At 35.2% G+C, this 13,846-nt stretch overlaps 1 protein-coding gene across 6 annotated transcripts in view; it reads left to right on the top strand.

Annotated features, from left to right (window-relative positions):
• The window catches only part of PAM (peptidylglycine alpha-amidating monooxygenase), a 126,438-nt gene that overhangs the window by 82,364 nt on the left and 30,228 nt on the right, over positions 1 to 13,846 (top strand). For 4 of the 6 annotated variants that reach the window (XM_027731886.2, XM_027731880.2, XM_027731876.2 and 1 more), the window contains exons 8-15: positions 1,928 to 1,976; positions 2,451 to 2,518; positions 4,135 to 4,215; positions 4,313 to 4,389; positions 4,672 to 4,775; positions 7,937 to 8,124; positions 8,701 to 8,772; positions 9,016 to 9,087. In XM_027731886.2, the coding sequence (XP_027587687.1) occupies positions 1,928 to 1,976; positions 2,451 to 2,518; positions 4,135 to 4,215; positions 4,313 to 4,389; positions 4,672 to 4,775; positions 7,937 to 8,124; positions 8,701 to 8,772; positions 9,016 to 9,087 (711 nt within the window). The remainder of the gene's footprint in view (positions 1 to 1,927; positions 1,977 to 2,450; positions 2,519 to 4,134; positions 4,216 to 4,312; positions 4,390 to 4,671; positions 4,776 to 7,936; positions 8,125 to 8,700; positions 8,773 to 9,015; positions 9,088 to 13,846) is intronic. The other 2 variants (XM_027731882.2, XM_027731883.2) reach the window with 1 other exon arrangement.

The raw sequence follows: 13,846 nt of genomic DNA, 5'->3' as shown, positions 1-13,846 counted from the left end.
ACAGGTTTGGTTTTATTTTCTTGGGATAGTTTTTGCAGCAATCTTCAAAAGACCAGATGGTGATGTTTTCAACTAAAATTCCAAAACTGAGAGTCGCAAAACTACTGATTGCATTTTAATTCTTCTAATTTTATTACTTAAAATGATAATGTTCTGAGAGGAAGCAAGCATTTTCCAATTTTCATTGAAATTGATATAGTGCAGACTTTCTAACAATGTTAAACTTATGAAAACTGAGTTCTGCAGCATCACCTGTATTACGTGAATAGCCAAAAGTTTAATCAAAAAATTTAGTTTGAAATGAGGAGGGTGGGGCAAAAGAGACTTCACAAAGAACTTTGTAGCAACCATAGAGGTATTGAAACTGTGAAGTGAAGCTTCCTACAGTGAAGAGTAGAGGATGAACAGTAAACACATATCTTGAACTTTTTCTAAAACCACTGACAAAGAATTTAATTTCTCTTTCTCTTGAATGTTTTCCAGCCATTCCCCTACTTCTGTCCTAATAGCTTAGTCTTTCTGGTGCTTTTGGATTCTTAATTTGGCAATTTGAAAGAAACATTTATTATCTGTGATTGAAAACTCGTGCATATTCTTGCGTGACACCTATTCAATACAACTAAAGTAGTAGGAGATCTTGATGAAAGAGCTACTGTTGTAGCTTTGCTTTTCTGTGGATAGTCAAGACTCCCTTTTTATTGTTATTTTCAAAGGTTTACTGGTTCAGATTTTTAAATCCAAAAGTGTTTGTGGGATGCACAGAGGTCAAGTAGCTGAGAATTTGCAAATGCCATAATGATGAGCCTAGTGAAATTGTGTTAGCAACTAATTCACATGCGTAACACATGTATTAATGTATACACTTGCATTGTGAACATATGGAAAACAAATTCTAATAAATTCTAGTATCAGTGGTGAGTAAAAAACAGAGCCCGTAGTAGTGAGATGGTGTGTGACTGAAATAACTAATGTTTGAAAAACTAAACTGATACTTTTTAATCAGAGAAGTCTCCCTGTTTTGTCCCAGTCTGATCATTATCCTTGCTTCTGTTCAAATGCACTACTTTTTTCAGTTTGGAATCTAGCTGTTGTTGGGAGGAAAAACTCTCTGAAGTAACCACTTGTCAGCAGATCCAAAGCTACTCTGTTCTCTTTCTCGTCTGAAGCATATACTGTTAGAGGATATTTTTTCAGAATTTTCTATTTACTTCCTTTGGAATTAGACCCATCTTCTAACTACAGCTGTTACTGTTATACACATAAGAAAAATAAACTTCCTTAAAAAAGAACAGAGATTGAACTCCTAGATCAGCAACTAAAATTGAGTAACTACACAGACAATTTTATCTTTATATTAAAACATCAAACATATAAGATAATGAAGATACAGTACATTAACAAATAAAATAGCTATTTTTACTCACCTTCTGGGATATCCAGTGTTAAACAGAATCACTTTCTGTATTAGTATCTTAAATTCACCTCTTGACTTTATTACAAGGATTTCTGGCAGTTGCATTATTAATGACTAATGTCATCACTTTTTACAAATCTTTCATTTTTCTAACTGTTATCAAAATACAGTTTTGTTTGAAGCTAAACAACCTTTTCTGCTGTTGTAAACACAATGCTGTTTCATCTCTCAGATGCTAGTTCATGAAGATCCAGAATTTCTACTGTCAAAAAAGCAGTCAGTTTTTCATCCACCACAGTTTTGCTCTGTATTAGGATTTTGCTACAAATGCAGTACTGTGATGTTCAGGTTTGTGCAATTTGAGTAATGTTTACATAGTAAGAAGGTTTGACTGCAAACAATAAGATTAAAACTTGTTCTGATATTTTTTACACAGGGAAAGAATCTTATTAATATGTAATAATTTGCAGGGCTTCAGTTGCTAATTATTAAACTGTTTCATGATTTGTACAGATAAACACAAGGACTGCTCTGGTGTAACTTTACATCTGACACATCAAAAGTGAGTATCTTTAAAAATACCTATTATTTTTTTCATCAGAATAGAAGGTATGGATTCCTTTGAAAACATGTGAAATAAAAAAAATACATACTTCACAATATTAAGAATTTTGAAGTTATGTGATATCTGTTGGCAAAAGATGTAATTTCTGCTAAGAAACTTGACAGTCAAGTGGTGCTATCAGTACTGAGCTAATCCAGTTTAAGAGCATCATATTTAGAAATCTGGGACAGGAACAGCAATTATGTAGATGATAGTTTTGTCCTATTTCACGTACTTTGCAAAAAATGCTTTAAGAATTGTAGCACTGTATGAAAAAAAGGAGGGAGGAGGAGGTGCTGTATAACAGCTTCTTTCTCAGCAGACCTGTTTCAGATGTAATTCAACATTTAGGCATTAGTGGTGTTAAATGGTATTGCGTATCACGTCACTTGCAGAGCACTTGTTTACCAGAGCTTGGGTTTTGAATTGCAGGCAGCCTTTGATTGCTGGAATGTATCTAATGATGTCTGTGAACACTGTCATACCACCAGGCGAGAAAGGTGAGTCATTGTTCTACAAAGAGATTATATAATTTCAACATCTGATTTATTTTTATTAGTTTTTGAAGAAGAAAATTTAGTAGAGACTTCTTGAATTCTAGATGGACAAATTAGTTACTTAATTAAGCAAATTATGAAAAATTAATTATGTTGAAGATTGTATCATATTTCCTGATGACTACATCAATAAAGGCAATCAATGCTGTAGAAACACAATGTTGTACAAAACAATAATGATCTGTGCAACTTTGAAGATTCTAGGGTTCCTAAGAGTATTTCTTTGATTTACTTTCATCTTAATATTTTACAAAAAAGTCTCTACCTATTTTCCTTCTTTTCCTCCTAGAAAGCCATAGAATATTTTGGACTCTTCTTCATCTGTATTTGTCATCCATGATACTTGTGATTCTACTAAGAGTTCAGTTTTAATGAATGAATTTCTACCAGTAAGGAGTTGCTGTTTAAGAATTTTATTCCTATGTTGCTGGTCGGTTAAAAGGTCAAAATGCTGAAAAAACATTGTAAAAGAAAGTTTCCTAACAGTTTCGATTCAGAATCCTACTCAGTGGATTTTATCTGAAACTTAGCTTGGATAGTCCCAGTATCCCTTCTTCAGGCTACTGTGCAATGTTCTGTTCTGTTTTAAGGAAGTTGAACACTGACTTTACATTTTCCTCTGTTATACCACGATTTTAAATTAGATAGCTGAGAACACCATTTATCCCATTTACAGTTAGCTGCCTAGATAGGATTGAGGTGATCAAATGCTCAGCTGACTCCAACTGTTTAGTGAACTCAGAAACTTGAAACATTTTTAAATCTGAATTGAAACTTCACATATTTTGCCCTTTAATATGAAAACATATCAAATTAATACCCAAACACCCTCCAGAATCTTTGATCAAAGGGACAGACAAACAGTTCTGTCCCTGTTAATAGCTGCCTTCTCACGTTCAATCATATTTACCGTTCTTAAGTAGAGCATGAGGTTTGTTAGAACAGGAAACATGCAGACACCTCTCAGAGAGGCATCGGCAAAGGGCTTTTTCTGTAGACTCTTCCTTAGTAGTAGCAATATGTACTGTACCTAACACAAGTACTAGTCTTCAAACACTGTACAACACTTCCCTACCAAAGTCTGTGTCTAACCATAGACCTCTAAGTCTGGGCCTTTAAAATCAAGCTTAAGCTTTCATTGTAAATTTCATTAGTTTAGAATTATATCAGTTTATTTTAGTTTTCCCCTGAAAGTTTACATGTTTATTTTAAGTGTCCCTCAACATAGTCTGTAAGCAAATGTATTACTTTATTTTGTTAAATATCGGTAGCGTACACTGGAAAAAATACTTCTGGCTTTCAGCCCAATTTTGTATGTACATCATCACAGAAAGTAGTTTTCAACTGACCTTTATTATATTTTATTGGGTTTTATTTGCAGATTTCTTGAGATAGACACTACAGAAATATAAGATGTTATCTATTATCTTTTGAAGTTGTCTGTTGTCCAGTGTAGGTATACTTTTTGTAAACCATACTGAATGAGTACAGTAATGTAACTTTTATCTGTTTGATAAATAATGTGTTTGTCATTGTTTATTGCTGTCATATTTTAACAGTGGTTGATGCAGACATTGCCTGCCATTACAAAAGATTTCCAATGCACCTTTTTGCCTACAGAGTTCATACACACAGACTAGGTAAGAGTTTTTTTCCAACATAGGAGTATCAAATACTTAACAGAAAAATGCTGACACTGCAACGTGTTTATGTCTCTTGTTCACCTGTATCTTACAGGTAAAGTAGTGAGTGGATACAGAGTGAGAAACGGTCAATGGACATTGATTGGTAGACAGAGTCCGCAACTACCACAGGTTGGTTGTTTTTTGTAATTCTAACTGTAAATTTTAATTATCTTTATTCAAAACTGAGAAGCTGAATTGGAAATTGTGTGCCCACGGATCTGCATCCTGCTGTTTCCACTGGTACATGTTGTGCTGCCACTGGGAGTGAATGTTGCTAAGTATTATTATCACAATTAGATTATGATGCAAAAACCATTTCACATGGGTATCACTGTCATTCTCATCAGTGCGTATTGATGTAAATGATATGAAACACTTCCACTGATTATGGTGAATCATCCTGTCTTCCAGGCTTTCTACCCAGTAGAACATCCAGTAGATGTGAGCTATGATGATATCCTGGCAGCCAGATGTGTGTTCAGTGGGGAAGGCAGAACTACAGAGACACATATAGGGTAAATTTTGTCTGTTTGCTCCATTTCCTCACTGTGTTTTTCCAGGATACTGGTTCTATGAGGAAATGTGTTTGTTTCATGTCTTCTTCCAAGGTAATTCTAAGACACATTTTCTGCCAGAATGTTCTGTTTTGTTTCTAGTCTATTCAAGATTTAACTCTACACAATGTTCACTGGCTTTACTTACGTGAATATTCACTTCGCTGAAGTGTTCAGAACATTTCTCCAGTGAAGCTTTGCTGCCTTACTCAGATGTTGGGCTGATCTGCACTTAGAGAAGGATAGAGAATATCGATTCCAGAAAGTACATTTTTAATAAGGTGACATTACTGACTGTTTATAGTGAAAGCTTCCCAATTTCTCTGCATTATTCTGGAAAGAAAGTTTATAGAAGCTTATAAAATTCTGATAGTTTGACCTGTTATAAAATCTAACCTTAAAAATTTGGACCAATACGCCAGTTACCTTTTTTCAATACAAAAATGTACAGGCTTTTATGAAGAACAATCAAACCAGAAATTCATAATAATGATAAAAAGGAAAATCTGAACGGTGTTAGTCAGTGGTGCTATTCAGCTGCAGGTGGCAGACGCAGCCCTATAAGATCAAGTTGACAAATACAGCTTTAAAAATAGATGTAATATTAATATTCTCTTAACTGTCTCTGGCTCTTTGAACTGTAATTTATTGCATATGTAGAGATATGAAGATACCCTGCAGAAATCTCTCCACTCTGGGAGTATGTGCTACAGCATCCCAAGGAAAGAAATTTTAGTGCACCGAGCACCCTAAGATTGTATCTCAGTAGAGGGTTAAGGATTCAACATGGATTTATGGCTTTGCATTGAATAGTTAAAATACTGATGAGTAGCAGCTGAGGTAAAATTAGTTGAGAAGAGGTTTTTACAAAGGTTGTAACACTAAAAAAAGTATCTAAAACCTTAATTTAATTGTTGATCTTTTATTCGCAAGTTCAAAAAGTTTCTGTCGCATTACTGGAACCTGCAGAAGTAGTTCCTGTTTGCTGAATAATTCTTACAGTTTAAGAAGCAGTCTTAGGACAATTAGGATATTTTCTTTCAATGTACTAGTATGCTTTCAATAGGAAAAGTCTCTACCCTTTTCATTACAGTTATCATTATTATAATTAGTATTTTATTATTTTTATTATGTGTATATAATTGTTATATCACATATAAATATATAGTATAAATAACATATTATTTATTACTATTATTGGGGCCCCCTGGTGGTCTAGTGGTTAGCATGCAGCACTCTCACCGCCGCGGCCCGGGTTCGATTCCCGGTCAGGGAAACTCCCCCAGGCAGATGGAGCTCGTCAGCCCTGTAAGGCCATCCATCTAAGAGAAGGTCACTCTAAACAAACCTACGTCCTGAGGACCTCGCTGCCACTGTCCAAGCTTGCTCGGCCCCGGCAGTTGAACCTTAGGGTTAAAGGGTGGGCTCAGTTCAGCGCACACTGGGTCTCACCTAAAAAAAAAAAAAAAAAAAATAATCCACTGCGCAGACTGGAAGGGTAATGACCTTTCCCAAATCTTCGTTCGCGAAGACTGGCCATGATATTACTATTATTAGTAGTTTTAGTATTACTATTATTCAGTGTTATTTATTTATTATTATTTAGTATTATTATACTTTACTACAAGTTTTACTTCATCTCACTCTGAGGTGGGCAGGACTGGGGGGAGTGAGGGCCTGTGTGGTACTTAGTTGCCACCTAGAATTAAACCAGCACAAACGCTTAGAGACAGTAACACGTGTCAGGTGAACCAGGTTTCATGTGGTTTCCACATCCCCTTTTCTATTGGAGTTTCAAAGATGAAGCAATTACAGTGACAGACATTGGAGGTCCAGCAGTGAAGTTAATGCTTTCTAAGAGCTTAAGCAGAGCTTGCCCAGCCAGAGCCTCATTTTTGTGGCCTCCAAGGAATGCTAAACTTTCAATGCATGGAAAAATACCAACTCCCCTTTTGAAACAGTCTCTTCTCCTCTGTTCCCCCTGTCTCCCCTCTGGCTTGTGTCATTATTGTTGCTATGGTGAATAAATGAATGCTGCAGGATGCTGCTGGAAAAGTCAGCACTGACGTCTTTTGCAAACAGCTAATAGGCCACCCCTGTATCTCTTTTATGAGTGTGGCTCACTGGTTAATTGTGAAAGTTAATTAAAAAATCTCAATGTAAAACCCTGTGTTTTGGGAACTTTTCTTTAAAAGTCCCAGTTTATTCCATTGTCAGGATTCTAGCTCTAAATAAAAGGTGTCACCTCATACGGTAGAGATAAAAACAGGAACAGATCACAGTTGTAAAAAGGCCCTGTATGGTCTGCTTCACAAAGTAATTTTTTTTCAGAAAAAATCTTCCTTGCACCAGCTGTTTTTTCTATTGAAGACAGGATTATGTATCAGTACAGAAGAGCCTCTTCTGTTTCAAATACATGCACAACATTTATGAAAGTACTGTGTTTTGCTAGTGTTTAATCATTCCCCTTGCAGTCATGTTTTTGTTACAGAAGCTTATGAACAAGTTATTCTCAAGATGACAGTGCTATATTCTCTTTAAGAGATGCTTATGGTGTTTTAATATGTAATGAAATTAAGTTTTGCTGCTTTAGAACAAGTGTGATTGGACAATAAACGGATACATTTGAACATGGGGGCAGGGGGAAGATTTGTCATAGAAGATAGCCACTGAAATCAAACATAGATGTTATTTGCAATAATTTCAAATTACATTTGCCCAAGATTGACAGAGAAGTGTATGAATAGTGATGTAATGAATGATGCAGTTCTGTCATATTTCATCAGAACGTGTGCACAGTTAATCACACAGTGTGGACTATGTGGAATATACCGGGGAAATGAGAAGGAAGAGCAGTTTAAATAGGTGATGCAATTTTCTGTAGAATCAAAACAAAATTGTTAGGAATTTCTGAGGTACATGGGGAGCGTGTATTCTTCAGTATAAACCAAAAGAAACTTTTGGTATTTGCTGCAGTGAAGGTATTACATTTTTTAGTGTGGGACATCTAAACGTTTCATTGCTACTTTTTAATATTCTAATGAACAAGTAGGATGAATTAAATAGCAGCTATACTCAGGTCCTTTTTTTTTTAAGTGTCACGTCTTTTCTGTGTTGTGTAGGGGTACAGCCAATGATGAAATGTGTAATTTTTACATTATGTACTATATGGAAGCCAAGCATGCTGTCTCATATATGACCTGCACTCAGAATGCAAACCCTGAGATGTTCAGAAATATTCCACAGGAGGCAAATATTCCTGTTCCAATCAAGTCTGACATGCTGAAGATGACACATGGGCATCACGAAGGTAATACTTGTAATCCATTTTATTCAAGTCGTCTGATGCTCACTGATGTGTTTCCCTGTGTTGTTTTGATATGCAAAATTCTCATAAAGAGGTAATGTAATTCTGCATAAAATTCAAATTGCTAACTAATAAACCATTATGGGACTCCACTGTTCATTTTGGTGGAAATGTGTGCCATAGTCTTTTGTCCATTTCTTCCTAATGTTGACTTCCAGCTTCCAACATTTTTATAGCTGTATAAGCTGTGTACCCTAAAGATTGGCCTCTTTTTCTGTGCTAAACTTTATATTAACAATTTTTTAATGATTACCTATTTCCTACAAAACCGAATCATAACATTTCCATAGTTTTTGGATCCCACTGCCTTATGGAAGGAATTGGATGTTTACATTGAACATTAGTAGTCATATAAGCTGCAGCAACAGTATTATACAGAAGTAATCTTACTGCTGCATTGTTTGGTAAACTTTGAATGGATATGTTCCTTCCAGAAGGGCATTTTTTTCCCCAGTAGGGAGGTACTCAATTGCCTTCACATGCAGAGGTTAACATCATATCCTAAAACCCCTTTTTCAGAAACCAAGGATAGTGATACAAGTTCCTTGCTGCAGCAGGCCAAAAAAGAAGAGGAAGAGATTTTGGATCAGGGTATGTGCTTGTTTATTTCTGTGCGCATCTTTTTTTTCTGTGTTTATTTCTATTTCTATGCTTGATGTACAAATCTTAACTTTTTATTCCAGTTCTTTTACTGCTGCATTGTTTGGTACAACTACTATGGATAGATAAAAATACAAAGTGTTCATTATAGAGGGGCATTTTTTCCCCAGCATGGAGATACTCAATTCCCTTCACATGCAGAGGATAATATCATATCCTAAACCTATTTTTCAGAAACCAAGGATGGTGATAGAAGTTCTTTGCTGCAGCAGGCAAAAAAAGAAGAGAAAGAGATTTTGGATCAGGGTAGGTACTTGTTTATTTCTATGTCAAGTAAAGGACTCACTAATGTAAAATACTGATAAATTATATCCTGATTGCTCAGAGTTATAAATTTTTTAATTTATTTCTCTTTAATTGATACAATTTGCAATGTTCTGTGAAGCTAATATGGTTTAATGCTATATAAATAATAATAAAAAAAGAATAGTCTACTGCTGATCTCTAACCTTGCAAGTAAAATTTATGAGTGCATTTTAATCTCATTAGGTTTTCCTGTTCTTTGTTTAATTTTCTAACAAAGGTTAAAATTTATGTGTGCGTGCATATATTCTATATTCTATAGCTCTTCAGTGATTTCTCACTTTGTATTACTACATATGTTTTGGGAAAATGTTCTTTTGCTTCATTATTGTACATGCAGTGGGTTGAGTACAGCTAAGGTTTAATACTGAATTATTTTTCATTGTATTTGTGTATATGTGCATATATGCCTAATGACTCATGCAGAAATGTGTGTAGTACTTAGTTGCAGAAAAAAATCCAGGACTGTTATAAACCTTTCAGAAATACTCTGAATATTATTTATGTTTCAGAGATACATTAAGACTGTACTTTAAAGTTCTTTTGAGTCATATGCTATTAGATAAATACTGTTTTAGTGTCAAGATTTTTCTTGGCACGAAGGAGAAGACGTCTCATCAGCTACAGTTTCATACCCTTTTCATTGAACTTTGTTGAAGTTCAAAGACTAAATAAAGGCAAATTTCCTTTTGCCTTTAAGGAGAGCAAAGATTGGGACAGTGTTTAGAATTTTTGGTAATGTCTCACAAAGGGGTTGGATTTTATATGTACTCTGCCACTTTACAGAGTTAACTCAATTAAGTTACAGTTACATAAACAGTAGCTTCTAGAGTGTAAAATCATCTTGACTCAAGGTAAGGTGAACACCTAGGGACAATATTTGCAATGACATACCCGAAATTTGTCTTAGTCAATTCAAGATGTATTTTTTAAGAAAGAAAAACAATTCAAACTCCTTAAGCATGTTTCAGAGCAGAATGAGCTATTTTTTTCCAAATTTACATCAAGATTTATGCTGACAAGCTGCTTCACCCTTATGTTACTAATAAGTGCATTGACATTTGGTCAAGGTTCTGGTTATCTGTGTGTTTTATTGAATTCATTAGTATTTGAAAAAAAATGTTGAAACAAGGTCCTCCTTTTAAAATCTTTTTCATTTGTCTTTGAAATGTATTTCAAAGGCATGTTTCTGCAATGCAGTTTGGTTTGCTGAGACCACTGTTTAGTATATATCCTCATCTAACATGTTTCTATGGAAACACAGTGCATTGTTTTGTCCATTTGAAATCAGTTGGGTTCATGATATGACATACCAAAACACAAGAGTTGCCGTGAGAGAATTTCATTTCATATTCTTAATTGTTAGCTTAAGGTAAATTCTTCCATCGTTTACAGGAGCCTGTCTTCAATTTTATATTGATACAGCTCCAACTTCAGTTGAATTATGTCTGAGAAAGCAAAAAGAAAAAAAAAGCAAAATGAAAAATCAGATCAGGTTTGATTTTGGTTTTGTCTCCAAAGAGGGAAAGTTGGGTGGCTGGTTTAAAAAGTGTATTTTGGTTCTGCAAGCACATGAGCACCTGATAAGATACACTGGGAAAACCAGGAGCTGAAAACAGTCTGCTAAAATGCTATAAAAATTACATAGCAATTGGAGTCAGTTTTGTGGGGCAATCAGTTTTATGCAGTTGTGCTGCCAATTTGTCCGTCTCCTCAAGTAAATTTAGTGAGTCAGCCAATATCAACCAAATTTGAACAAGGCCTTAATGACAAGAAAATTCTATAGGTTGGAGGGACCGAGGGGAGACCTCCTAAGCTTCACAGAAGAAAATACCTTAGCCACTGAGGCTAAGGTCATTATACAAATTCAAACTTTCCCTGAGGTAAAGGACGTAAGTCTTTCCGTTTATGGTCTGGCGTGACATACTGTGTGTGATAACCTTATCTACAAAACACAGAGCTACTAAAACTGAGGCTTTGATTAGTTCCGTTGCTGCTGAGCTGTTGCTCAGTAAATTCTGCTTTTGATTTGCTCTGAAGAAAGCACTTCAACAATTTTTCCATAATTCTGTGTTTTATCTTGCATGTGTTTCTTTCCTCTATGATTCACTATGTTGTAGCAACTTATGTTTCCCTTCTTAGTTTCAGGTAACCAAAGTAAACACTGTTACTTCACTAAAACTGAAATAGTTGTTAAATTATGCTGCCATGGAGGTACTTACAAATCTGGGGGTTAGAGGTGTCCTCAAAGAGACAATTTTTATGTTAGTATTCTTAAATCTAGGCATTTGCCTCAAAAAGGGAAAACAAAAAATCCTGCCATGTATCTGCCTGCTAATACTATGTGTATCACATGTTTGCCTGGGCATAGGTTTAGTGGTACCTCCTGCCACACAAGTAGTTTATTATATTGGTACCTCCAGATATTATCATGGCTTTTACATTAAATTTTCAATTTCATTATCTTCACTCATCAGAAGCACATTAATAAGCAATGCAAATATATTGAAATAGGCAGTAAACATCACAAAGCAAAGCACCACTCTACATCAAGATAAAGCTAAATCCCTGTCATGTTAAAATTTAACTGAACTTACCTTCATGAAAGTGACCTCATTATATTGTTTCTGAAACAGCAGCATCATTGTATGGTGAAGGTAAACTGTTCGTAGGAGGTGAATTATTGTAGGAAATGCAACTGATTTAAACATTTGTGCATATTGGAGAGTTTACTAAAGTTCCTGCCGAAGCACAAGGTCCATAGTAAAACAAATACTATGAATGTTTATTTTTTGTTCATCAGTAGAAGTTTGATTTAATTGTACTCAGTAGAGACAGTAGTGCTGTGGTGGTTTTTTGTCAACATTCACTATCTGTTCTATTTGTCTTTACCTGTGGAAAAAAGGCCTAAATGTGTTTCGTTCTGCTTGTTCATCACTTTCCTGGCTGTAAGCTGTGGCATAATATAGTATAATGGAGTTCTGGTTTGTTTTGGTGTGCAAGCAGTGAAGCAGCCTTTACTACTGAGAAATTTCACTGCTGGTGTACCTGAAAGCTGTGCATATAAACATTAAAAACATAATAGCAAGAGTAGTTTCTTTAAAACAAGGAAGAAATAGACAGGTGATGGTTAATCAGATGTCCAGTACTTAGTTTGTTGGCTGGCTCACAATATGGTATCTCATTAGATGTAATCATAGACTTTTTGAAGCAGAAGGGGCAAATTTTTTTCCTGGTAAAATAAATATAATTGTGTTCAAATATTTTAAAGGAAAATTCGAGGTTGGCTTGAGCTAAAAATTTGCTAGCAGCATATAAACCAAAAATTAGATTTTGGGTTTGTTTTGGAAGAGTGTGTGTAGGCCTGTATACACTACTTACACATATATGGGAGAGAAAAGAGAATTTTCATTTTACTTCTGGTATTATGTTTATTGTGACAGTTACAAAAGTACATTTTTACTTCTCTCTGACTTAGGGAACCGAGGAGTTAGTACCAAAATAGTTATGTATTTTTTGCCTCTGATGATGAAATCTGAAGTGAGAGTCAAAGTAGCAGTTCTTTTGCTCTCAGGATTAGTCAGTTGTACTGCCAGTGTAGTGGGTTTTTTTCCCTTATCCCTCATTATTTCATGATTGCCGTGAGAACAAGTTATTTCAGGAGTTCAAATGGGAAAGTTCAATGTAAGTGAACTTAAGATCTCTCTTTTGGAATGTCTCAGATAGACTCATGCTGAGTGTTTTAACTGAAATCCTGTTAAACCTCATACATTTAAAATAATATTATAGTTTGAGTCCAGCATTCAGAAGTTACTGAGCTGGGAAACTGAAATGTCTGTTCTGAGTTGTTCAGTTGTGCATTTCTGTGAAAAGCTCATACAATAAAAGTGTACTGAATGAGGGTTTTTTATGTCTGGGATAGAAATTTCCAATTGATTTAAGTGGAAGAATAAGGTATAGCTCCTCCCCTTTCTGCCTCATCTCTCTTTTGCTTCCTTCAGGAAAAAAAAAGGGTGGGGGAATGCGAAGGGAGGCCTACAATGTCTTGTGGGATAGGTGTTGAAGAGGAAGAGAGAGCCAGTGTGCAGGCAGGTACTTAGTTTTTCAAGCAGAGCAGCAACTTTCAATGAAGTGGTGTATTTTTTTCATAATATTATATGACAAATCTGTGCAAGGAACATCAGCCAATGAGACTTGGTGTATTTTTCTGCCAGCACGGGTTACATTACTTTCTAAAATGAACTTGTCATAATTTTGTTGTTTGTCTGGTTGTAAGAAAACAGAAGAGCTCAGTTTGGTAGGTAGTTTAAAATTCTTAGGAGAGGCTCAAACCAGAAGACAGATTCACTTTCCAGTATTGGTGTGGGTTGCATAGAATGAAATTAGAGACTATTTTAGATTAAGGCCCGACATACAAGAAAATCTTTGGATGTTTTCAGGCTTGGGATGCATGTTTGCTGCTCAGAGATAATATGAGGTCCCTTAAATAGAGTACAAAAGTAAGATAAAAGTGACTGAATTAAACCTTGGAAGAAACTGCTACTGAAAGATACTCAGAGCGATACACATCATTAAAGAATTGTAATTAGGAAGATTCAGAATCTCAGAGAATTTGCTTGCTGTTTCAGCACTGAGTGATCCTGCTCGAAGTTGTAAATAAAAGATGATCTGGTTAGGATAAGGTAATCTCTATAAAAGCATC

Source organism: Pipra filicauda, unplaced genomic scaffold (genome assembly GCF_003945595.2).
Source record: "Pipra filicauda isolate LSUMZ 115617 unplaced genomic scaffold, ASM394559v2 scaffold31_size4109673_pilon, whole genome shotgun sequence".
Lineage (NCBI taxonomy): Eukaryota > Metazoa > Chordata > Aves > Passeriformes > Pipridae > Pipra > Pipra filicauda.
This window is presented reverse-complemented; position numbering and strand designations above follow the sequence as displayed.